General features: G+C 43.1%; 1 protein-coding gene across 1 annotated transcript; it reads left to right on the forward strand.

The window, feature by feature from the left end:
- The first annotated feature begins 4,263 nt into the window (after positions 1–4,263).
- On the forward strand, positions 4,264–26,404 carry FUCA1 (alpha-L-fucosidase 1). The gene is made up of 8 exons (XM_044286402.1): positions 4,264–4,665; positions 14,525–14,659; positions 14,767–14,904; positions 17,134–17,239; positions 19,528–19,728; positions 23,254–23,444; positions 23,539–23,638; positions 23,871–26,404. Exons 1-8 carry the CDS (start codon positions 4,313–4,315, stop codon positions 24,009–24,011), a joined length of 1,365 nt encoding a protein of 454 aa, XP_044142337.1. The 5' UTR covers positions 4,264–4,312; the 3' UTR covers positions 24,012–26,404.
- Positions 26,405–27,387: the final 983 nt, after the last annotated feature.

The following is a 27,387-nucleotide window of genomic DNA, read 5'->3' on the forward strand; positions in this document are numbered from 1 at the left end:
CAATTGGTGGAACTGTAATTAAACACACATATAACTGGTTCAGTATACAGCTCTAATCACTATATTAACAGTAGGAACATTATATAACTGATTTAAATACCTATTTTGGCCTCTTCTGCTTCCATAAAAATACAGCTCTCAGTGGAGTGAATGTCTCTTCAGCTCCTGTCTCTGGCGAATAATGATTCTAGCAGCTCCTGCTAGGGGACTTCCCAGACAAGCTGTGTGTGTGAGGCTGGCTGTGATTGGTGAAAACTGTTGCTATGTGAAAAGCTGGCTGTGATTGGTCTAGACTTCTGCCCAGCAACAACAGACTAACACTATGCTTTCTGTTGTTTCTGCTGTGTCACTGAGCTTACCTTACATTACAAAATTAATCTTAAAGGCATATTATCTTTTTCTGCTTCTATGAACACAAAATATACCAGTTATATGACATCCAAAACATGATGTCACAGTAAATAACTCTGCTTTTGTCTTTAACACATAACCATAGGAACTGTATTAAGGTTATTGGCAGGTCTAGCTGTATACACATATAAGCTATACTAGCAACCTAGAACAGGTCTTAGCTGGCCAGCTACACGGAGCACTGTGATGGTTTGGCTTCTAAGAGGCGTGTCTTCGCCTTTAACGCCTCCTCTATTCAATCAGTAGATATTTTTATTGGGCGGCAAACCCCAAGGGGCGGGGCTAGACAGGACCAAAGCTTTTATTGTCTTCTCTTTAGATTTTGTCACTCATGTAACGAGTGGTGGGGTTAGGAATGGGAAGTGATAAGGTAAGCATTTCAATTACATAACTTGAAAATAGCAAAAGTGGACTGTAAAAGAAGTACTTGGAGGTGATAAAAACAAATAAAAAACTAGGATGATTAGGGTGGGGGAGAACTATTTCAGGATGCTGATGATTCTTATGGTTAAAACCGGTGACAGGTTCCCTTTAAGGATATTAAAAATAAGATATACTTAACAGTTGAGAATCACAACTTTATAAACTAAATTTTTGGTGGAGGGGTAAGCATACATCAATATTACTATTATATTCTAGATTAAGTGAATTACTGAATGAAGGTTTAGCGCACACTAGTAAGATTAAGTGGGAAAGGGATATAGGCCCGATGACCATAGAGCAATGGTACAGACTCTAAATTTACTTGGAATCCATCATATAGAGTAACCCAATTTATGGTGCGCCATCGATTATATCTCACATCTAGATGGTTGCATACATTGAATGCTACTACACCTATGGTCTGTCTCAGATGTGGAATTTTAGAAGCAGATATTACCCATATGTGGTGGAGTTGCTCAAAGATCTCACCATTCTGGGATAATTTAAAGGGAGTCTGTCACCTACATAACATGCTTTAAACTGATTATATAGCTCTGTGGGAGGCAGATCCATAACACTGATGGTACCCGGGTTTAGTTTTTCAGAGCCTCCAAAGTGCCAAAAATGAAGTTTCAAAGATATGCAAATTACCTATTACAAGTGCCCAGGGGCGGAGAGTGTGCTGCAAGTGCCCAGTGCTCCCCGCCTTACTTGCGCCTGACTCCCCCCCTCTGTAGATCATACGAGTGTATTACTGTACAGCAGGGGCGGCACAAAGCGCACGTTGTCATAGCAACCAATGACGCCGTGTGCTCCCGCACTCAGGAGGATGCCAGTCCGGTATCTCACGGATGGACGTCAGCATGAGGCTTTAGTGATTCTGGTAGGCTGTTCCAGCAGAGAACAGCCTGCCAGAATTCCCCGGATCTGGCAGTGTTGGATGCATGTAGAATGCCCCCCAGCCCCATTAACTATAATGGTGTCCAGCAGGGATCTGACCACAATCTGGCAAAAATGCCAAACAGCTGCATGCCCATTCCTTGCATTCTCTGCCGGATCGTAGTGCCACAGGTGTGAAAGTAGCCTTACCCTGTATGTTTTGTATTGCTGTATATAATGTTAGGAGGTAATAGGTTAGGTTGAGAATTTGGCTTGGGGGGGCCTAGGCACATTCTTCGCACAGGGGCCCTCTACTGTCTGTGTCCGCCCCTGGAGCAAAGTAATATCTGTCTAAAGGAACATGCAAAACCATATGTGATACTAGAGAAATGAAAAGGGTTACTATAAATGCAGCTAGTCTCCCAGATCTTCCTCTTGTCTGCGGTGATCGGAGCATGAGAGCAATAAATGAAATCACAAGTCTACCTTCTCCATTCACTTCCTTGTATCAGATTCGCTGACATCCAGTATTCTTCTCAGCCAGAGTCTATGGCAAAGTTTCCAGTCCACCTACCTGTGGCTTTTAGCATAATTACTACCAAAATAAAATGCTAGCTAGGGGTTGCAGTGCAGACTGTGAAGGGGCCAGTAGTATGCTGAAAGCAAACATTCAATAGCATAGTGTTTCCCCTGTACTAATCTGTAATGACATATATAGGCACACAAAGAGAAAACTACATGCAACACCTGTCACTAGGCTGCTGACATGTAACCACCTGGCTGCTGGCAGTGGAAGACGGAGCAGAGGTTGAACCATGTCTCAAGTGTCTCTTCTGGAGGGACATTACCTAGGTTTACCAAAATCTCTCTGTCAGACTGTTGGTAATTCAGGGAGGGGAAGGGAAAAGAATCCCTCTGCTCCAAAGGGGGGGCCCTATTCTAACCGGAATTTGCACGGAAAGAACACTCGGACAACAGAGTGTGCCCCTCTCTCTTCCTTAGGGCTCATGCACAGGAACGCGTGCGACCAGTGCCTGTGCTGCAATGCAATGTGCCTACCATGGTGTGCGATCTGCAAGATTCAGTCTGCAACGCAAAAAAGAACATGTTCTATTTTTTGCTGTGTGGAGGCACGGACCGAAATCCCACGGAAGTGCTCTGTAGTGCTTCTGTGGACTTCCGCTCCATGCCACTGCATCTGCGAACCCTTTCACGTGAATGGGTCCACACCTGTGATACGGAGTGCACATGGCCAGAGCCCATATATTGCGGACCCGCTGTTTGCGGGCCGCACATGTTTATGATCCCTTAAGCTGGAATCACACATGCAGTTTTTGTGGCAAACACAGGGGTGGATACAAAAATTAGGGGAAGTATCTTTCTTTCTTAATGATTTGACAGTGATCATTTTTCTAAATACATTTTATTACCCAATTCCCACCCTTTTTGAGAAAATAAGTCCCCTCTTACCTGATTGTTGTCTTTCGTCTCCCCTGGTTACGGCCACCTCTCCTGTCAAATCCCGCCAGTCCGCGCTTGCGCAGAAGACTGAAGATTCTCTCCCGGCCTGGCAATGTCCTGAATGTGCACACCACCGCGAATGCCGCCATGATGACTTATTCCTGGCTAGTATAGTACAGAGCTGCGAACGCGCACGCCTGCTCTGTACTATAAAGGCCAGGAATAAGTCACCATGCGCGTTCAGGACATTGTGCGGCGCGGCCGGGAGAAAGCGTCAATCAAGCACCGCCGAATCCAGGAAGTGAACGTTGTGCTGGACGAAGGTAAGTATGAAAACTGAAGATGGGAATACCCCTTTAAGAGTTAACACCTTGGCTCATTCTGCTAGGTTGCCAGGAGATATACTGGGTTATGCCCCTTGGTTAGTCAGTGCAGTTAGCTGTGCTGAAGACCTACATGTTCGACCTCCTCAGAGCTAGGCCTAAGCTCAGAAGACCTTCACCTCTGAGACTTCTACAGCTAAAGAAGCTACTTTTATCATCAAAAGTGCTCCAGAGAGAAGGAAATCAGAGGGTCCAGAATCTACAAGGCTGTGCATTAGAGTCAGTAAGCAAGGTACTGTGCACGATCTGTTTACAGCAGCAGCACAGTGTGAACTATCCCACAGTATCTGCACATAAGGTAATCTGGCACACTTGCCAGGGGGTGAAAGATGCAGAAAACCCGCAGCAGTGATTTCCAACAACACAATCTGCACCAGTTTGCGCGGATGGTGCTGCTGCGGAATATCGGTAGAAGGTGGCTACGTAGTTTTTCTTGTTTTGGGATCTGCTCCGGGCTTTGCCTCAACTCGAGCCCCTGGGTACCTGGATGTCAATCACATGACCAGGAAATACTGATGTGGGCGGGGCACTGTGGTGGTTTGTCTTCTCAGAGGCGTGTCTTCACCTGTAACCCCTCCTCTATTCAATCAGTAGATGTTTTTATTGGGCGGTAAAATCCAAGGGGCGGGGCTAGGCAGGACCAAAGCTTTTATTGTCTCCTGACAGCAGGGGAGGCTCCGCCTCTAGGGGCGGGGAGTGTGCGGTATAGTGAGCCGCTTCCGCTCTCATGACAGTAGAGCTGCCGCAGCGTAGCCATGGGTTCTTCCCGTCTGCTGTGCGGTCTCCTCTTCTGCTTAGTAGCTGTCCACAGCGCGGCTTCCACCCAATATGCCCCCGACTGGGACTCGCTGGATAAGCGCCCCCTGCCGCCATGGTACGACGAGGCCAAGTTCGGGATCTTCCTGCACTGGGGAGTGTTCTCGGTGCCGTCGTTCGGCAGTGAGTGGTTCTGGTGGAACTGGCAGCAGGAGAAGAGCGCTGCCTATGTGAAGTTCATGGACCAGAACTACCCGCCCGGCTTCACGTATGCCGACTTCGCCCAGCAGTTCACGGCAGAGTTCTTTGACCCGGACGCGTGGACCGAGCTGTTTGAGGCGGCTGGGGCTCGGTAAGTGACCCCATACTGTGCACGTAGGATTCGCTGGGTGATGGGTGACTACCTTTGCTCCAGTGCATCACATGACACCGGACAGGTTTTCTTTTGTTTTGTAAAGACATTTCAGGAAGTAATGTGAGACCAGGCTTGTCTCAGCGCCTTTAACTCCTTCCCTGCTGGGTGCTTCTCTGGTGGCGGCAGCAGAAATAAAGATGTTCTGCTCCTGGGCCTCATCATAGACTATGACTATCATTAAAGCAACCAACGAATACTTCTTATATATATCAGGGAAAAGATGGGCAGCACTCCAAGAAGTAAAAAAATGCAAAAATACTTTATTTACCCCAGCAGCACTTTCACTGCCTGAGAAAGGCTCCTGTCTAGAGCCGAAACGTCGCATGTCCTGCTGGGGTAAATAAAGTGTTTTTGCATTTTTTACTTCTTGGAGTGCTGCCCATCTTTTTCCTGTTTTGTATTTACTGGATTGGCTTGTATCCTTATTGGGCCAGCTGCACCCTTTAGATTGCATCAGGGACGGTGCTGCCACTTTTTTTTTCTATAGATAGATAGATAGATAGCTAGAACCAATAAAAGAAAAATATATGGATCAAAATTTGAACAAACAAAAACTTCACCACACAATGTATACTCATTTTTTATTTTTATTAAACACTTCATAAATGCATGAATCTGGTTTCACATAATTAGGAACATTTAAAATACTGCTAGTATTATGCAACAATAGGTACTGTGAGATCACGACATACCTGGTACAGCCTTGTAACTAGGCTGTGATCTCACAGTACCTATTGTTGCATAATACTAGCAGTTGGCATCTATGGAACATCTTTTTGTGATACCTATTTTATCAACTTTTTATTTATGTACTTTATATAGTACTTATGAGTCTAGTAGAAGCAACACTAGATATCTGCTGTAGAATTCAATGGCATTTATATACCGTTGGTCAGTATTAATACTGCGCGCATTTATTTCCTTTACTACCTTATGTATGTGCACTTTGATGAATTACTATCACCATATACCTCCAACCTAAGAGATTTTAAATGTTCTTAATTAGTATTTATGAAGTGTTTAATAAAAAAAAAAAGAGTATACATTGTGTGGTGAAATTTTTGTTTGTTTAAATTTTGATCCATATATTTTTCTTTTATTGGTTATGACTATCATTAGCCCTGGGAAAGATTAAAGGGGTGGTCTCATCTTGGACATTGGTGAAATATCACTAGGATATTCCACCAGAGTCAGATAGGGGTGAACTCGGATCCATCTCAAGAACAGGCTGCAAAAGTGAAGTAGAGTGCACTGCGCATGCGCGGCGTGCTTTCCATTCATTTCCTTGCTGTCAGTGGGAGCAGCGCTGCAGTGATGTTCTCTATCCATTACACTGTCTGCAGAGCTGCAGCTGATCAGTGGTGTTCCATCACTTAGGAAAAGCTGGAGAACCCCTTTAATGCTTCAGCATTCCAAGACATTTAGGCCAGTTGTATGCTCCTAACTTTTTGGGAACAGTTTGAGGAAGGGTCTCTTCTGCTCTGTATAAAAGCATGGTTGGGTGAGTCTGGTGTGGAAGAGCTAGACTGCCGCTCATACAGCCCCGACATCAACTATGTTGATGGACCCCCCCCCCCCCCCATTCCCCCATCATTTTTGGACAAAAGAAATGCTCTTCTGGATAAATAATAAAACTCCCACAGACAAACTTCAAAATCTTGTAGAAAGCCTTCCCAGAAGAGTGGAAGCTGTAGAATGGGATGTGTAGCTGGAGAAATACTATTGTCCACAGTATTTTATTACCATGTACGAACAAACTAGAGGACCTTATCTGGGTATAGGTATATTTTATAAACTACACAAACAAGCCTGACTGGCTAGGTACCTAACGTGACCCAGATATTAGTAACAACATAAAATCTAACGTTTAAGGCTACTTTCACACTAGCGCTTGATCGGATCCGTTCTGAACGGATCCGATCATATTAATGCAGACGGAGGCTCCGTTCAGTACGGATCCGTCTGCATTAATAACTTAGAAAAATTTCTAAGTGCGCAAGATGCCTGAGCGGATCCGTCCAGACTTTCAATGTAAAGTCAATGGGGGACGGATCCGCTTGAAGATTGAGCCATATGGTGTCATCTTCAAGCGGATCCGTTCCCATTGACTTACATTGTAAGTCTGAACGGATCCGCTCGCCTCCGCACGGCCAGGCGGACAGCTGAACGCTGCAAGCAGCGTTCAGCTGTCCGCCTGGCCGTGCGGAGGCTGAACGCCGCCAGACTGATGCAGTCTGAGCGGATCCGCTCCATTCAGACTGCATCAGGGCTGGACGGAGGCGTTCGGGTCCGCTCGTGAGCTCCTTCAAACGGAGCTCACGAGCGGACCGACGAACGCTAGTGTGAAAGTAGTGTAAAGGGGTTGTCCGGGTTCAGAGCTGAACCTGGACATACCCCTAATTTCACCCAGGCAGCCCCCCTGAGCCTAGCATCTGAGCATCTCATGCTCCAGTGCACTCCCTTGCCCTGCGCTAGATTGCACAGGGCAAGGGCTCTTGTTTGCAATAACACACTGCCGGGCAGCGCTAAATCCCGCCCATCAGTGTCCCGGTGACGTCACCGGTCTTCCTGGCAGCCCCATGGAGAGCCCGGTTCGTCACCAGAACTCCAGAAAATGCCTTTGCCCTGTGCGATTTAGCGCAGGGCAAAGGAGAGCATCCGAGCATCAACTGCTACGATGCTCAAGTCAGGGGGGCTGCCTGGGTGAAAATGGAGGTGTGTCCATGTTCAACCCCTTTAATAGTATCTGTTAAAACAAATAAGTGAGCCAGACAAACGGGTATTAAAATAAAAAAATATTTTAATACCGGATTGTCTGGCTCACTTATGTGTTTTAACAGATACTATTAAGTTATAATTTATTGTTACTAATATCTGGGTCAAGTTAGGGTACTTTCACATTAGCGGCAGGGGAGTCCAGCAGGCTGTTTTGGTTGGGGAACAGCCTGTTGGATCCGTCCTGCCGCTAGTTCACGTGTGCCCCCGGACTGCCGCTCTGTTTCCTTTGACTATAAAGGGGGCGGGGTTCCAGAGGCAGCCGGACTAAAAGTACTGCGGTGAACCAGCGGCAGGACGGACTCCTCTGCCCCTAGTGTGAAACTAGCGTTAGGCTACTTTCACACTAGCGGCAGGACGGATCCGACAGGCTCATCACCCTGTCGGATCCGTCCTGCCGCTATTTCGCCAGGCTGCCGCTCCGTCCCCATTGACTATAATGCGGACGGGGGGCGCCAGACTAAAGTACTGCATGTCCGACTATTTAGTCCGGCAGCCTCTCACCGCGCACTACCGTGCTGGGCTGGGGCTCTGCCCCCGTCCCCAGCGGCAGTCCGGCGGCACAGCGAAATAGAGGCAGGACAGCTCCGACAGGGTGAACAGCCTGTGGGATCCGTCCTGCCGCTAGTGTGATAGTACCCTTAGGTATTTAGCCAGTCATGCTTGTTTGTGTAGCGTTTTATTATACACCAGTATGTGCTAAGAAAACAAACTACCAGTGCTATATGGCCAGTGCACTTGTTGCTGCAGTTTCATAATTATGTGTTCTGTGCCAAGAATATGTAATAAAATAGGAAGAGCAAGATGAAAGATTAAAGGATAACTGTCATATATTTTTTTATTTGCTAGTTTATTAGAGCTAGGCGTGTATACCTGAGTTAGTCTGTCAATGATTGCCAAAAGATCTGTAATTACCTTATAATAACAGCTTTCATTAATGTCCTCTGTCCCTTTCCACTGCTCCCTTAACCTGTACTTAACGACACATGACGTACCTGTACGTCATGTGTAGTTCCAATCACCGCCGCCCGGAACAAGGTGCCTGCTCAACAAATCATCAGGCACCGGGGACAATGCGCGGGGAGGGCGATAGCCGCCCGTGTCGGCGTGAGCCGCAAACCGCAGGTCAATTCAGACCTGCGGGTTGGGGTGGCGGTGCCATCGAGTTCCCATGCGGCTGTAGGGAGGACCTGATGGCATGGAAGGCAGCGTGATGCCTTCCTTAGGCATCGCGCTACCTTCCGGTGACGAGCCTGTGAGATCCAGCCCCCTGGATCTCACAGGCCGGAAGCTGTATGAGTAATACACTGTATTACTCATACAGCCAATGCATTCCAATACAGAAGTATTGGAATGCATTGTAAAGGGGATCAGACCCCCAAAAGTTGAAGTCCCAAAGAGGGACAAAAAATAAAGTGGGAAAAAAAAGTTGAAAAAATAGTCGTCGTCGTCCCCCCCAAAAAAAAAATTGTTTCAAGTAAAAAATAAACAAAAACGTCATTTTCCCCAAACAAAGTAAAAAAAAATTGGTAAAAATTAGGGAAAAAAAAGTAGACCTATTAGGTATCGCCGCGTCTCTATCGACCGGCTCTATAAACATATATCACATGACCTAACCCCTCAGATGAACACCGTAAAAAATAAAAACTGCTAAACCATTTTTTGTCACTTTACATCACAAAAAGTACAACAGCAAGCGATCAAGAAGGCGTATGCCCACCAAAATAGTACCAATCTAACAGTCGCCTCATCCCGCAAAAAATTAGCTCTACCTAAGACAATCTCCCAAAAAATAAATAAACTATGGCTCAGAATATGGAGACACTAAAACTTTTTTAAAAAGCTGTTATTGTGTAAAACTTAAGTAAATAAAAAAAAAAAAAAATATATACATATTGGGTATCGCCGTGTCCGTATCAACCGGCTCTATAAAAATATCACATGACCTAACCCCTCAGGTGAATACCGTTAAAAAAAAAAAAAGCCATTTTTTGTCACCTTACATCACAAAAAGCGTAATGGCAAGCGATCAAAAAGTCATACACACCCCAAAATAGTGCCAAACAGTCATCTCGTCCTGCAAAAATGATACTCTACCCAAGATAATCACCCAAAAACTGAAAAAACTATGGCTCTCAGACTATGGAGACACTAAAACATGATGATTTTTTTTTTAAATTTATTTTTTGTTTCAAAAATGAAATTATTGTGTAAAACGTACAAACCGGTAAATAAAAAAAAATAGTATACATATTAGGTATCGCCGCGTCCGTGACAACCTGGTCTATAAAAATACCACATGATCTAACCTGTCAGATGAATGTTGTAAATAACAACAAAAAATAAAACTGTGCCAAAACAGCTATTTCTTGTTACCTTGCCTCACAAAAGGTGATGTATATTGCAACCAAAAATCATATGTACCCTAAAATAGTACCAACAAAACTGCCACCCTATTCCGTAGTTTCTAAAATGGGGTCACTTTTTTGGCGTTTCTACTCTAGGGGTGCATCAGGGGGGCTTCAAATGGGACATGGTGTCAAAAAACCAGTCCAGCAAAATCTGCCTTCCAAAAACCGAATGGCATTCCTTTCCTTCTGCACCCTGCTGTGTGCCCGTACAGCAGTTTACGACCACATATCGGGTGTTTCTGTAAACTACAGAATCAGGGCCATAAATATTGAGTTTTGTTTGGCTGTTAACCCTTGCTTTGTAACTGGAAAAAAATTATTAAAATGGAAAATCTGCCCAAAAAGTTAAATTTTGAAATTGTATCTCTATTTTGCATTAACTCTTGTGGAACACCTAAAGGGTTAAAAAAGTTTGAAAAATTAGTTTTGAATACCTTTTGGGGGGGGGGGGGGGTGTAGTTTCTAGAATGGGGTCATTTTTAGGTGGTTTCTATTATGTAAGCCTCACAAAGTGACTTCAGACCTGAACTGGTCCTTTAAAAAGTTGGTTTGAGAAATTTCAAGATTTGCTTCTTAACTTCTAAGCCTTCCCCCAAAAATAAAATGTCATTCCCAAAATGATCCTAACATGAAGTAGACATATGGGGAATGTAAAGTAATAACTATTTTTGTAGGTATTACTATGTATTATAGAAGTAGAGAAATTGAAACTTGGAAATTTGCTAATTTTTCCAAATTTTGGTAATTTTTTTTTTACTCCATTTTATCAGTCATGAAGTACAATATGTATGTGACGAGAAAACAATCTCAGAATGGCCTGGATAAGTCAAAGCGTTTTAAAGTTATCACCACTTAAAGTGACACTGGTCAGATTTGCAAAAAATGGCCTGGTCCTGAAGGTGAAAATGAGCCCGGTCCCTAAGGGGTTAAAAGACCATTGCTAGGGCTTGTCTGTCTTCCTTTTAGTATAAACAGGAGACGGAGGGGCGGTCCTTCATACTGCATGCCTGCATTAGGCTTCAGTGTGAGGAGGCGTGTCTCCCAGTAATCCAATCTGATTGGTTGGCAGGGAGCTGCTGGCTACTGCAAGTGTGTATGTGAAGTGAGGGAAAGCAGTTTTGGCTTCAGAGAACTGGCAGAGGAGACATCTTGAGAAGGTCTTCATATTGTAAATGTTTAAACGGCTATAACTAAGGGAAAAAAAATCAAGGAAAACAGTGATATGTGAAGAAACTAAAGATTGCTTTATGCATAATGCTGTAACATATGCTAAAATAGGTTTTTTTTTTTTTTTTTTTTTTTTTTTTTTTTATGAAAACATAACAGTTGCTTAACAGGGGGCCATTCACACGTCCGCAAAATGGGTCCACATCCGTTCTGCAATTTTGCGGAACTGGTGCAGACCCATTTATTTTCAATGGGGCCGGAATGTGCTGTCCGCATCCGCATTTGTGTATCCGCATTTCCGCCCAAAAATAGAACATGTCCTATTCTTGTCCGTAATTGCAGACAAGATTAGGCATTTTCTATTATAGTGTCGGCGATGTGCGGTTTGCAAATGGCAGAATGCACATTGCCAGTGTCCGTGTTTTGCGGATCCGCAGAACACTTACGGATGTGTGAATGGACCCTAAAGAGGACCTTTCATGTTTTTTTTGTTTGTTTACCTTTCCTTGCGGGGCAGATGCTGCCACCCTGCGTGTGTATATATAGCGCTCTTATGCCCTGCTGTGCCTCCCTGCTGTTTTCCCGCCCAGTATGTTAATCCTGAGCATTGGTACAGGAAGGAGGAGACGCCAGGGTTTCTCAATGAGCGTCTCCTTCTCCCTGGCTGTGACACTCTCCGCTGTGATTGGACTGCGCTACAGCCAGGGAGAAGGAGACGGCCATTGAGAAACCCTGGCGTCTCCTCCTCCCTGTACTGATGATCAGTATTAACATGTTGACCGGGAAAAATGCAGGGGGACACAGCGGGGCATAGGAGGGATATTTGAAAAAAAAAACGGCAGGGTGGCAGCATCAAGCCTGACTGGCTAAATACCTAAGGCTAGTTTCACACTAGCGACAGAGGATTCCGGCAGGCTGTTCCGGCGGGTGAACAGCCTGTCGGATCCGTCCTGCTGCTAGTTCACATGTGCCCCCGGACTGCTGCTCCGTCCCCGTTGACTATAGAAGGGGCGGGGTTCTGGCGGCAGCACGGCGAGAGGCAGCCAGACTAAAAGTACCGCATGTCGTGGTTTTAGTCCGGCTGCCTTTTGCCGCCGGAACTCCGCCCACGCAAGGAAAGTTATTTAATTAAAAAAATAAAATAAAATGAAAGTTCCTCTTTAAGTTTATAGCGCTGACACTAAACTGATCATTCACTTTTATGGAGCAGCAGTGCTGAACTGGAGAGGGTTTGAATGTTTCGAACTACTTTTGTTTAAAGGGGTATTCTGCTTGTTCTAAGTTACCCCCTCGTGGCTGTCTCCGGAACTCTCTTCAAGATGAATGGTGTGGCAGTGTGCATGCTCGCCCTGCTGCTTCCTTCACTTCAGGACCCCTCTTTTCATGACTGAATGGAATCCCAGCAGTAGTACTTATACCTTTTATCTCATCGATAATGGGGGGGGGAAAAAAATACTTTTTTTTTTTTTAAGGTTTTTAAATGTAGCTTTTGAATATTAATAATATATTTTTGTACTGACCTGGAGAATAAAGATAACAGGTCAATTTTACCGCAGAGTGACTGTGGCAGCATTGCATTTTTTTTTCTCCAATTCCACCCCATTTGGAATTTTGTTTCCCTCTTTCCCACTACATTGTATGAAACCATACATGGTGCCATTAGAAAGGACAACTTGTCCAGCAACAAATAAGCCCTTGTGAGGCTATGTGAACAGAAAAATAAAAAAGTTATGGCTCTGGAAAGGTGGGGAGTGAAAACCAAAAATGCAAAAAAAAACTGAATCGCCTGGTTTATTAAGGGTTAAGCAACAAGTGTGCAGTTTTTAAAGTGTTATTCCCACAATGCAAACTATTCATTAATGCTCCCGTATTTGTAAACGAATAATTGAAAATATTATTAGACCAATTTAGTCTTCTGAAATCAAAATTCCCCACGCCATGTTTTTTCATCTGGATTCTAGAGGTTGTAGTTGCCTTTTGGAGATCCACTATGTTTCAGTGTTGGATCCCTGTATAATGAGTTGTCACATGTGCGCTGAGTGACTCACACACAATGCTTAAGGTTACGTTCACATCACCGTTCAGCCTTTCCGTTCTCCTGCTCCGTTTAGGGGCAGGAGGACGGATAAGCACATAACTGACACCAAACTGAGTCAAACGGAGCCTGAGGACCCCATAGACTATAATGGGGTCCGTTATATTTCCGCTCAGAAGATGATTTTTAAGTGGAGACAAAAGTCCTGCATGCACAACTTTTGTCTCAGTCTAAAAATCATCTTCTGAGCGGAAATATAACAGACCCCATTATAGTCTATGGGGTCCTAAGGGCTCCCTGTTTGGCGTCAGTTATGTGCTTATCCGTCCTTTCCATTCTCCTGCCCCTAAACGGAGCAGGAGAAACGGAAAGGCTGAACGGTGATGTGAACGTAGCCTAAGACTCATTCACACGTCAGTGTTTGGTCATTGTGAGCCAAAACCAGGACTGGAGCCTCCAGACATAAGGTAGAAGGGAAAGATCTGCACCTGTTCTGTGTTTGGCTCACAATCACTCATTGAAATCAATGACCAAACACTGACTGTGTGAATAAGGCTTTATCCTGTCAGTAGTTTTGCATTGTGCTGCTATTCCCTTACTCTAGCTGTAAACTAATCTGTAACTGGTCCTCTGTACTGCCACATCATACACCTGCATAGCTGCAGTCACGGTAAGGAAATCACCCCCCCCCCCCCCCCCTTCGTATTTGCAGAACGCCAACAGTTCAGTATCTGGGTGTTTACTAGAAGGCAGCCTTGAGCTGAGACAGGATTTACGTGACCTGCAGTAGGATGGCCAAGGAGGAAGACTGGTGCACAAGTATTACACTTGTATAGGATGAAATAACTCGTTTTGAATACCTTGATAGAGCATCTGTCAGCAGGATCATCCCTCTTTAAACTCGGCATACTGTCTATAATTAAAACCATTCCTCTCATGGCTGAGAATTCAGCCCCTTATGCTTATGAGGGCTTAAATGCACTGAGAGGTGGGCCCTAATCCCTCAGAAAGCCTCAGCTACTTCCCTTCCCTCCTACCCTTAGGTTCCATTCACACTTTCGCAAATGGGTCCGCATCTGTTCCGCAATTCGGACCCATTCATTCTCTATGGGGACAGAAAAGATGCGGACAGCACACAGTGTGCTGTCCGCCTCCACAAAATTTAGACCATGTCCTATTCTTGTCCGCAATTGCGGACAAGAATAGGCAGTTCTATGGGGGTGCCGGCCGGGTGTATTGCATCAAAACTTCAAAAACAGCGATAAGCCTATTTTTTATGAATCCTACCTAAGGGTCTCAAATGGATGCACTTTAGGTCACTCTAGACAAGTAAATTTATTACGAGTTCTTGTAATCATTCATCTGTCACCGTTAAAGCGGAATTTTAATAATGTCTTCTCTTGGTCAGATATGTTGTCCTAACTACAAAACACCATGAAGGCTTCACTAACTGGGGTTCTCCTGTATCCTGGAACTGGAACGCTGTGGACACTGGACCTCATCGGGACCTTGTAGGAGATCTTGGAAATGCACTGAAAAAAAGGTTTGTGTGTGAGATGTGCCAACATATCGCTTCTGTCCACTGTCACGGTTCAGTAGCGCTAGAACAATGAATATTGTCCTGGTGTCATGTTTCCCTCTGTTTTCCAGAAAGCTGCGCTATGGATTATATCATTCGTTACTGGATTGGTTTCACCCGCTTTATCTAATTGACAAGAAAAATGGCTTCAAAACGCAGTATTTTGTGCTTGCAAAGTCAATGCCAGAACTCTACGATCTGGTGATGAGGTAAAATTGACACTGAAATTTATGTGGAAAAATAAGTTGTTGGCCAATGAATGTGGGTGTCCTCGTAAAGCAAAAAACGTACCGTCACTTCCTTTTTAAAGGGGTTGTTTCATCTCAGACAATGGGGGCATATCACTATTATATACCCTAATTGTCTGATAGGTGCCGGTCCCACCTCTGAGACCCGCACCTTCACCGAGAACAGAGTCCTGAAAGTGGTAGAGGGCACACTGCGCATGCGCAGCCGCCCTCGATTCATTTCTATGGGGCCACTGAAAATAACCATGCACTGGCTCGGCTGTTTGTTGTCCCCATAGAAATAAATGGGAGCGGTGGCTGCGCAAACGCAGTGTGCTCCTATTCACTTCTATGGGGAGAGTGTTCGGTGGTAGTGGGACCGGACCCGAGGTCTTCCAGCCACCATCTTCCCTGCTCCATTCTCGATATAGGTGGGACCTACACCTATCAGACAACGGGGACATATCCTACTAATATGCCCCCATTGTCTCAGATTCGAATACCAAATTACATCCAAACTTCCTATAGGCCAGATCCCAAACCATAATTTGTAATTTTAAATGGGATTCCACAGTGTTTATTTTTGTTTTTTATATTCCATACAGAAAACCCCGTGTGAATATACCATAAAGGGCATTCATGAACTACATTATGTTTACATGGAGTTTATATGTTCCCCCGGTACTCCGGTTTCCTTCCACACTCCAAAGACATACTGATAGGGACCCTAGATTGATAATGTCTGTAAAGTGATGCGGCATATAGCAGCGCTATATAAGTGCTTAAAATTAAAAAAATGGGAGAAATTCAACCCTCCTTCATGTCCACCGTCAACAGAGATAGTGAGAGAGAGAAATATATATATATATATATATATATATATATCAGTCTGCAATTTGTTCTTGCAATCAGTTTATGGTGCTACAGACTGATGGAGGTAATAAACCTGGCACACTTCTACTAATACTAAATACCAAAATGTATAGAACTCTACTTGGGCTGAGTTCACACCAGCGTTCAGCCTTTCCGTTCTCCTGCTCCGTTATAGGAGCAGGAGAACGGAAAGGACGGATTGCGCACATAACTGAGCCGAGCTGAGCCTACGGACCCCATAGACTATAATGGGGTCCGTTAGGTTCACGCTCAGAAGATGATTTTGGAGCAGAGACAAAAGTCCTGCATGCAGAGAGACTTTTCCTGCAGCTGCCTCCCTCGTGTGCTCTGATGACAATATTACAAACGTATTACTTCCCGCAGCCTCCGGCTCTCCCTCCTCCTTGCTCCCATATTCAAATCTCCGCCCTACGACATCTGATGTCAGAATCGGAGCACACAGGCAGCCGCGGGAAAAGTATATCGTAAAGTATTATTGTATGTATGGTGGCCTGTGGTCGCCCCCATACAGTGTAACGTCCTCCCTGTGGCCGCCCCCTTTTAAACTGGTATTTATCGCGATACATTTTTTAATATCGTTATCGTCTGAATATTTTTGATATCGCCCAACCCTAGTTTCTCCTAGCCTTAGATACTGATGGCCTGTCCTCAGAAAAGGTCATCAATATCAATTTTTTTAAAGTTTTTTGAGCAGCTGCCGGCACAGGAAACTGTACAGTGGGCGGAAGGCTCCATCCATCATGCACTTTCCAGTGCTGGCGTACTGAAGCTTGGCTCCCGTTCACTTGAATAGGATCTGAAATGCAGTCCCCCAGCATGGCCACTACACATTGTACAGAGCCTTCAGATTTTTTTCAACAGGGAATTAAGAAAATGAAAGTACTTAAATATTATATTATAAATTCCCATATACCTTTCATTTAATTATAATGTCTTTTTGTCTAGGGAGCAGCTGAAATAAAATGGCCGCCGTCCTATTAGTACACACAGCAGCACAAGTTACTTTATAACACTAAACTTGTGTGGGTTTTGTGTGTACTAATAGGATGGCGGACATTTTATTTCCCATGTTTGCTCCCCAGACAAAGCGAGCCATTATAATTCCTGGAGAACCCCCTATAACGTTTTATTTTCAGTGCTGTGTGGTTACATGTAAATTGCTATATTCTTTTTCTTTTTGTAGTGTAGATATAGAAAATAGCCTTTTTTTTTTTTTTTTTTTCTTCCCCTTGTTTTTTTCTGTTTTGTCTTTTGTTATTCACATAGAATAACTTCATGTGAACAGGGCATAACATTTTTGCATTCTTTGTTTTTCAGGTATGAGCCAGATTTGCTTTGGTCTGATGGGGACTGGGAATCGCCAGATACTTACTGGAACTCCACTGGTTTTCTGGCCTGGTTGTATAATGACAGCCCTATCAAGGTACACTTAAGGTGCCTTCAGACGGCGTGCATTCTGTTGCAGATATTTCTGCAACTGAAAATGTGTTTCATTCACCTGTATGGGGCTTGCAGAAATCTATGTGCTTGCCACCACGTTCAAATGAATGGAACTGATTTTTCAGTCAAAATTCTGCAACAGAATCTACAGCGTGAAGGTGCTCTTATGTAGGTTAAGGGCTCATCATGGGTACCGCCATGTTTAAAAACACCCATGCTAATAAAATATAATAGTATTTATCCCATACTGCTTGGGGTACTTCCACACTAGCATTTTTCTTTTCCGGTATTGAGTTCAGTCACAGGGGCTCAATACTGGGAAAAAAACTGATCAGTTTTATCCTAATGCATTCTAAATGGAGAGCATTCCATTCAGTATGTATCAGGATGCATCAGTTCAGTCCCTCTTACATTTTTTGGCCTTTGGCCGGAGAAAATACCGCAGCATGCTGTATTTTTCTCTCCTGTCAAATCCTAAACACTTGCCGGAACGCCAGCATTAATTTCCATTGAAATGTATTAGTGCCGGATCTGACATTAAAATTGCTGCATTGACTGATCCTTTCTTCCGGTCTGCGCATGCGCTGGCCTTTTTAAATCTGTGAAAAAAATAAATACTGGATCCGTTTTTCAAGATGACACCGGAGAGACGGATCTGGTATTTCAATGCATTTGTAGAATGGATCCGCATCCGGATAGGTCTGACAAATGCCATCAGTTTGTGTCCGGATTTCCTGCCGGAATCCTCTGCCGCAAGTGTGAAAGTACCCTAAACAGAAAAGTCAAAATGGGCAATTTACTTTTTTTTTTTTTTTTTTTTTTTTTTTTTTGGTCCGGTCACCTCCCACAATTTTTTTTATGAAAAGTGATCAAAAAGTCATACACACCTGAAAATCTATGAAAAGTACAGATCGCCCTGCAAAAAATAAGACCTCACACAGCTCCATACACATAATAATAAAAAAGTTATGGGGGGGTCAGTATATGGTGATGTTTTTTCCAAAGTTATTATTTTTTTTCAGTATTAAAATGCAAGAAAAAAATATACATATATGGTATTGATAAACGTGTCATCACTGGCCTAGGAAAAGCAGATAGAAGGCTTTGGCGCTCACAGGTGTGCTGGTGCCTTCCCAAAAAGCTGATCGGTGGGGGTTCCAGGTGTCGGAACCCAGCCCCCCCCCCTTCCCGCCGCCAATCAGATACTCACAACCTATCCAGAGGGTAGGTCAACAGTAAAAAAAAAAAAAAAAAAAAAAAATCTGAAAACCCCTTTAACCCTTAGAGCAGTGTTCCCTGACTCCAGTCCTCAGGGCCCACCTACCGGTCATGATTTGAGAATATCCCACAGAATGAATTCTGATGCATCATCACTAATTGTACAGTCTTGATCAAAAGAGGGGGGGAGGGAATCAAAATCTGGTAGAATTTGGGAAAAAAGTTTGACAGGTTTTTATTTTATTTTTTACACTGTATGCTGTGCGGTAAAATTTACCTGTTATCTTCATTTTCCAGGGCAGTATGATTACAACGATGCCACACGTGTATAAATAAAATTATCACCATATTCTAACCCCTATAACTTTTTTGTAAGTTGTGTACGGTACGGGGCTGTGTGAGGTGGTTTTTTTTTTTTTTTTTTTTTTTTTTTTTTTTTTTTTCCTCGGGGTGATCTGTACTTTTCAGTGATAGTAATTTGAAGTGTGTGCGACTTTTTGATCACTTGAAGTGTTTTTTTTTTTTTTTTTTTTCTGTTACACCATTAATATTGTTATATTTTAATTGTATGGGCATTTTCACATGCGGCGATGCCAATTAGATAGATATTATAATTTTTTTTTTTTTTTTTTTTTTTAATTTTATTGGTTAAGTATTTTTATTTTAAGGAAAGGGGGATGATTAGATAGATAGATAGATAGATAGATAGATATATATCGCCCTGGGTGACTATAACTGACAATCCTTAGATTGCCCATTGTGTTCATTGGCTATGTAGCCATCATTGAACACTTAATTTTCAATATAACAATACAGTGCTGCCACCTAGTGGCCTGTATTGGTATATTCCTCTAATAGACTCCGAAGCCTGCTTGAGGCTTTGGTCTATTAGAGCAATGTAACAGGTTCCCCGATCTCAGCCAGGGTTCGCTGTTACCGTAGCGGAAGCATGATGTGTCTTTGTGTCTTTATTTGCCACAGAGAGACATGGATAGATTGAATATACTGTATAATTTTTATCATTTTACTTACAGTATGTAAATTTACTTTTAGGACAAAGTTGTGGTCAATGATCGTTGGGGAAGTGGCTGTTCTTGCCATCATGGAGGATTCTATAACTGTGCTGATAAATACACTCCATCCACCCTACCAGACCACAAGTGGGAGAAATGTACTTCTGTTGATCACTACTCTTGGGGCTATAGACGTAACATGCAAGTGAATCAGCTTATGGATGAAGGAAGCATCATTGCGGTAAGTGAATACAAGTGTTTGTGAGTAAAGCTGGCTACATACGACCCATTCTTTATGCCTGATCTGACGATCGGGCTATAGGGGCAGTTATGATAATGAAGTACGTTCGTTTTCCATAGTGTTGGTGCCTTACACATATTGGTTATCATTCGTGGAAAACCTTGTACTGGATTTGTCAGCCTCTGACATTTTATGACACTTTACTCTCACTTTGAAATGATCTGATATATATAGGTCCCATCTGAAATGATCTGATATATATATAGGTCCCATCTGATAAGAAGCTATTGATGTCTGGTAGGTGGGCCTGACATATTTTTGATCAATTATATGCGCTAAGAGCTTCTCCCCTGCTTAAAGGGGTTATCCAAGTGTTTTTTTTTTTTTTTTTGTTCTTTCTATGTTCCTAACTAAGCAAATGTAACAGCTTTCCAATTCACTCTCTTTATCTCCAGTGGCTGGTTTCTCAGATTTCACTGAGGGTCACATGACCTGTGATCTCAGCTTCTCTCCCTGCTCTGATAAAGGTCGTTTACAAGCCTGTAAACGAGACGTCACTGTCCTGGCCACGAAATCCCTAATCAAATCCCGAAATCAAAACTATGAATTAACACATGGGGAATTATATACATAACAACAAAGTGTGAAACAACTGAAAATATGTCATATTCTAGGTTCTTCAAAGTAGCCACCTTTTGCTTTGATTACTGCTTTGCACACTCTTGGCATTCTCTGGATGAGCTTCAAGAGGTAGTCACTTGAAATGGTCTTCCAACAGTCTTGAAGGAGTTCCCAGAGATGCTTAGCACTTGTTGGCCCTTTTGCCTTCACTCTGCGGTCCAGCTCACCCCAAACCATCTCGATTGGGTTCAGGTCCGGTGACTGTGGAGGCCAGGTCATCTGGCGCAGCACCCCTTCACTCTCCTTCATGGTCAAATAGCCCTTACACAGCCTGGAGGTGTGTTTGGGGTCATTGTCCTGTTGAAAAATAAATGATGGTCCAACTAAACGCAAACCGGATGGAATAACATGCCGCTGCAAGATGCTGTGGTAGCCATGCTGATTCAGTATGCCTTCAATTTAGAATAAATCCCCAACAGTGTCACCAGCAAAGCACCCCCACACCATCACACCTCCTCCTCCATGCTTCACGGTGGGAACCAGGCATGTAGAGTCCATCCGTTCACCTTTTCTGCGTCGCACAAAGACACGGTGGTTGGAACCAAAGATCTAAAATTTGGACTCATCAGACCAAAGCACAGATTTCCACTGGTCTAATGTCCATTCCTTGTGTTCTTTAGCCCAAACAAGTATCTTCTGCTTGTTGCCTGTCCTTAGCAGTGGTTTCCTAGCAGATATTCTACCATGAAGGCCTGATTCACACAGTCTCATCTTAACAGTAGTTCTAGAGATGTGTCTGCTGCTAGAACTGTGTGGCATTTGACCTGGTCTCTAATCTGAGCTGCTGTTAACCTGCGATTTCTGAGGCTGGTGACTCGGATGAACTTATCCTCCGCAGCAGAGGTGACTCTTCGTCTTCCTTTCCTGGCGCGGTCCACATGTGAGCCAGTTTCTTTGTAGCGCTTGATGGTTTTTGTGACTGCACTTGGGGACACTTTCAAAGTTTTCCCAATATTTCGGACTGACTGACCTTCACTTCTTAAACTAATGATGGCCACTCGTTTTTCTTTACTTAGAATTTGTATTATGACAAGAAAAAAGCAGCTAGCAGTCTATTCAGTAGGGCTGTTTATCCACCTGACTTCTCCACAACGCAACTGATGGTCCCAACCCCATTTATAAGGCAAGAAATCCAACTTATTAAACCTGACAGGGCACACCTGTGAAGTGAAAACCATTTCAGGTGACTACCTCTTGAAGCTCATCAAGAGAATGCCAAGAGTGTGCAAAGCAGTAATCAAAGCAAAAGGTGGCTACTTTGAAGAACCTAGAATATGACATATTTTCAGTTGTTTCACACTTTGTTGTTATGTATATAATTCCACATGTGTTAATTCATAGTTTTGATGCCTTCAGTGTGACTCTACAATTTTCAGTCATGAAAAAAAGAACTCTTTGATTATATATATATATATATATATATATAAATTAAATAATCTATCCACAAATACAGCAGCAGCACAGTCAGACCACGTGTACTGGGTGCAATTCCTCACAGCGGTCGGCTTCTCCTCCACAATACGTACTCTCCAAATAATGAGGCAGCACTTCCAGCTTTCGGTGACAGGGTGAAGACCCCTAAACTTGTGTGTATATGTAATGGGTGCACGGCCCACTGGGAAAAGTCAATCCCACAACAATAGGTAGGAAAAAGGCAGCACTCCAAAAAATAAAATTAGAAAAATACTTTATTCACCTCAGTGGCAATGGCGACGGTTCGGCTCTATATCAGAGCCTTTCTCAAGCAAAGTAACAGGACACAGTGAACAATAAATATATATATACATACACCCACAGATAATTGCGTCATATCACGTGATCAATACATAATTAGTGCATTAACTCTTTAACATCTGAATACAGAAATTCAAAAACGTATCTTGATCTCAAAACGTACATAATAGTGTCAATACATTCCAACTACTACATACATGATCAATAAAGTTAGATACAACGTATGTGTACATGTGCAAAATTCATACACTTTAAGAAGCTCTGGAAGCTATTTATCTTATAAGTAAAGCGCTGTAATGGTTAAAAAGTGACGGCTTGCGTACAACAGATACGTCACTGTGACGAAAGAGGATCTAATTGAGTATGCGCAGATCAAGCGGCCATCTTGAAAGAGGTCAAATGACAACACGACTCTGTTGTCATTTGACCTCTTTCAAGATGGCCGCTTGATGTGTGGGAATGATCTGCTCATACTCGATTAGATCCTCTTTCGTCAGTGACGTATCTGTTGTACGCAAGCCGGGGCATGCGCAGTAAGTTTGAGTGCACGCCAAAGCAGACATTGCTACAGGTGTGGGATCGCGGTACATCGGGTCAGTGGTTTCCTGTTTATCATGCGATTCATCATCGACATCACTGTTTAATGCACACGTCACTTTTTAACCATTACAACGCTTTACTTAAATAGCTTCCAGAGCTTCTTAATCTTATATAAGTGTATGAATTTTGCACATGTACACATACGTTGTATCTAACTTTATTGATCATGTCTGTAGTAGTTGGAATGTATTGACACCATGTATGTTTTGAGATCAAGATATGTTTTTAATCTCTGTATTTATTTTTTCCTATGCCACCTTTGTACTTTTATTAAAAAACTTCAGTGGTAAATCTGAAGTGAGCCCCACTTTTCAAAACTGGAGTGGTGTAAAAATTGAAAAAAGAAAAAACTCTACATCTTTGTGCAAGTGACCTCAAAATTCGCAAAGCCCCTATTTTACAACTTATTGAAGCAAACATTCTGGAGTGAAGGCATAATAAATCCTCCCATAGCCTTGTGTCTACATGTTCCCAGTGCTTACTTTAGTGGTAATCTGTATTTTCCTACAGGAATTGGTGCAAACTGTGAGCTATGGAGGAAACTATCTTTTGAATGTGGGGCCCAGCAAGGAGGGTCTGATTATGCCAATTTTCCAAGAGAGACTTCGAAATGTTGGGAAATGGCTGAGCATTAATGGAGAGGCAATTTATGCCACTAAGCCTTGGAGAGTGCAGTCGGAAAACGCTACAGTCAGTATCTGGTAAGTACAGGTATTCCTATAAGAAGATTGATGGTGGGAGCCAAATGGGATAAAACTTATGAATTTAACTTTTAAATAATATCCTGTGTTTCAGGTACACTGCTAAGGATACAGCAGTATATGCCACTTTCTTAAAATGGCCTGTAGAGAATGTTGTAAAGCTACAGTCTCCCAAACCCAATCCAAGTACTAATGTGAGTATCCCAACCGATGAGTGCTTTTGTTAATACTCTGAACCCCAGTTTGCTTTAAAAAAAAAAAACTTAAAGGGGTATCCCCATCTCAAGATATGGCATATCCACAAGTCTATCATTTTGTAGCAAACAGAAGGGAATGTTTTTATTTTCTTTTATATGCATGAAGTTGGCAAAATAATATACATATGTATTATATTTGTATACTGATATATAATTTTGCTGTCTGCAGGTGACATTGTTGGGTCTTACTGGGACATTGACCTGGAAACAATATCCAGAAGGTGGTCTTCTTGTGAACCTACCAGCCATCGCTCCTGGAGTTTTCCCTGTGGAATATGGCTGGACTCTGAAACTAGACGGTGTAAACTAAAGACCTGTCAAGAACATAAATCTATTTTCAGTTCAGTTCATACATTCATGTTAGAGAGAGATGTGATAAACTCTTCCAGGGTGACTATCCTACTGGATGTGCTGATCTGAGACTGCTGTGGTTAATGGGATTCCAGGGTTGGCACTTTACTGTTCTATGTGTTTTAAATTTGGTGTTGTCAGATTCAGGGGTTCTCTTATCTGTCAGGTGATTAAGTCTAAAAGGTTTTCAGACCTTGCACAGGTTCATATGGTACATTCTAAGCTGGATCTAGTGTTGGCCAGTCTATGTGGGAGAGAAGCACCCATGTATTACATCTTCTTCCTGCCTTAGGTTCATATGTGCATTCCAATTTCTGTCCATTTTCCATTATAGGGTCCTAGATCCATAACATGATGACCGGCAGCACCCAGTGGACCCCATTTACAACACTATGTTCCAAATTATTATGCAAGTTAAATGTTTATAGGATTTCAATAAAATGGCCAGAGGAACAGTCTGTCGGATACTGCCATTCACCGCCCAGAACCCATTGACTGTGAAATCTGGCAGACTGTTTCTCTGACCGAACAACCTGCTAGATTGAAAAATGTAGATGTTAAACTAGCCTAAAAGTTGTTTAAAGGGGCTCCAGGCTTTTAATATCCTCAGGATAGGTCATCAAACCCAGACTAGTGGGGTCCGCCGCCCCTGCTGATCAGCTGTATGAAGGGAAGGTGCGCACAGTGTGCAAATGCAGTCTCTCTTCCCGCTCGGTGCTGCTTTGCCATGGACATAGCAGCAGCAGGAAGGGAGATGGCACGTGCACACTACCCGCCCTGTCTCCTCATACAGCTGGTCCGGTGCCCCACTGATCTGATCCTGAGGATAGGTGATCAATATTAAAAGCCTTTAAGTCATCCCAAAAAAGCTCATATATATCAAAATGTAACTTGATCTTACTGGGCATTCTAGTTGTTTCAAGGTATCCCCTATTTTTATTTTATTTTTGTAGTAAAATTTTCTGTGTATGCAGCAAATATTTCTGTTGGAAGAGATATATGAATTATGAACCGAGCTGAATTCTGCAGAATAATTCTGAACAGATTTTGGGTTTTTAAAATATAAATAAAGCTATTGCCATGATCTGTGCCTCCACTTGTTCTAACCTTCACATTGTAAAATAGAGGGTAAAATAAATTCCTTGACTGTATAGGAAAAAACAAAAATGGTGTGTGCCTAATAATTTGGAACATGGTGTGTAATAGGTTCTGCTGGGTTTCAGTCATGGAGTCCATTGTTTTACCAGAAAATATAGCAAAGCATGCTGCATTATACTTTCTGGTAAATATGACAATCTGCAATGAAGACTCCTAACACATCTGAGGCATTTGTGAACCTAGCCTAATCTGGTTCAGGCTGTGTACTGCGCTCATGACTGAATTTCAGACCGAATGTGAATTGCACTAAATGAGCAGTATGGATCTACTATCATTCAGTAGACCTATTGTTAATGCACTTATTCTACAAAGTACTCTTGTCTGCCGACATTAAGTTTACAGTGCCTTGTAATAACTGTAACAGTATGTTGCAGTTGAAATGTTATCGTTGATGGGCTAAGGGTCTGTGATTTGACTACGCTCCATACTTGCTAAGCAGGCACCCAGGTTATATGCCTGAACACACTAGATTGTGTAATGTCTGCAGTGTGTTAGTATCGTCAGGTTGCACACTCCTAAGGCTGCATCTGCACAGCCCTATATACAGTGTAAGGTCCTACTTTGTGTCATACACAGGACCAGATCTCAAAAACAGGAAAGGCTTGCTGGCTTCCCTCTAATAGGACCCAGTGGAGTTTTATGGGGGCAAACTAGGTTCCTGTGAATGCAGTTATTCACATGTCAGCATTTGGTCTGTGATTGTGAGCCAAAACTAGGTAACTAGGTGTCGGTCAGAAACACAGAACAGGTGCAGATCTTTCCCTTATACCTTCTCTGAAGAGGCGTCTGGTTTTGGCTCACAATCACTGATGGAAATCACTGACTGTATGAGTAAGGCCTTAGTGTGATTGGTGAATGTGCATTACCTTCTGTAGAATAAAGCCTCAGTCACACGTCCAGTGTTTTGGTCAGTGATTTCCATCAGTCATTGTGAGCCAAAACCAGGATTGGAGCCTCCAGACATAAGGTTAGAAGGGAAAGATCTGCACCTGCTCTGTTTTGGAGCCGCACCTGGTTTTGGCTCACAATCACTGACGTGTGAATGAGGCTTAAGGGTGGGGAAAAATGAGTAACTATTGTATTTCTTGATCTAATTTGAATTGGTTTATGTATAATTTTTGTAATCAGATTTGCAGATATTGTTATAATATCGTTTTTGTAGCTTTTCAATTTTATTAAATGATTATTTACCCACTTCTGTACATCATCTCCCTTATCTATTTGTAACACTGGTTTCACTTTCACCAGAGTGGAGTGTACCAGTAATTATCTAAAATGCACACTAAGGGCACATTAAAAAGACCAGTGCCTGACAAACTTATGGAATTTTTTAACAAACTAGCACCATCTGGTTCAGGTCTCCCTACCTGCGCACTCAGCCTCTGTCATCTCCTGGCATGCATTCATATAAAGCAGTAGAGGAGTGTCTAAACAGCCACTCGCAGAGGGAGCTATGTGCACCGTGTTGGATGCCTTGAGATCTTCCCTAAACAATGACATGCTTGGTTTGCTGAAAGAACAAATGATGGAATTTGCCTCACATATTGTCCTTATCGATTACCCATGAGGCTGTGGAGCAGGATATCAGCAAGCTCACAACTAAATTACAAGATGTGGAAGACCACCATAGGTACAACATTCACCTGCAAGGTGTGCTGGAGTCCTTTAGGCTGGGTTCACACCTGAGCGTTTTACAGCGCGTTCCTACGCGCTGTAAAACGCTCAACAAGGAGAAACCAATGATTCCCTATGGGAATGGTTCACACTTGGGCGTTTTACAGCGCGTACGATCGCGCTGTAAAACGCCCGACGCTCCAAAAAGTACATGAGCGACTTTTGGGGCGTTTGTGGCCATAGGACACTGTAGTGAATCACACAAACGCGCGTTTACTATTATAAAAATGCGCGTCAAAAACGCGCGTAAAACACGCGTTTGCGCAACGCTCAAGTGTGAACCCAGCCTTAGTGCTGATGCTCTGGAGCAACTACTTAAAGATCTGAGAGCCATCATACCATCTGCAACGGACGTGGACTTGACAATAGATCCCATAACTGTCTGGTTTGGATTAGGGCTGCAACGATTAATCGAGGTTATCGATAATATTCGATAACGGGATTCGTTGTCAACGAACCCCAGTATCGAATAATCTGCCGATTCGTTGCTATGCGGGCGGTCA

This window comes from Bufo gargarizans, chromosome 3, assembly GCF_014858855.1.
Source record: "Bufo gargarizans isolate SCDJY-AF-19 chromosome 3, ASM1485885v1, whole genome shotgun sequence".
Classification (NCBI taxonomy): Eukaryota; Metazoa; Chordata; class Amphibia; order Anura; family Bufonidae; genus Bufo; species Bufo gargarizans.

Bases quoted from the DNA above. Each gene is read 5' to 3' on its own strand.
- FUCA1 (XM_044286402.1), top strand. From the start codon at position 4,313: ATGGGTTCTTCCCGTCTGCTGTGCGGTCTCCTCTTCTGCTTAGTAGCT. The intron at 14,660-14,766 runs GTTTGTGTGTGA...TCTGTTTTCCAG, and splicing joins GGAAATGCACTGAAAAAAAG to AAAGCTGCGCTATGGATTAT. The intron at 14,905-17,133 runs GTAAAATTGACA...TTTGTTTTTCAG, and splicing joins CTCTACGATCTGGTGATGAG to GTATGAGCCAGATTTGCTTT.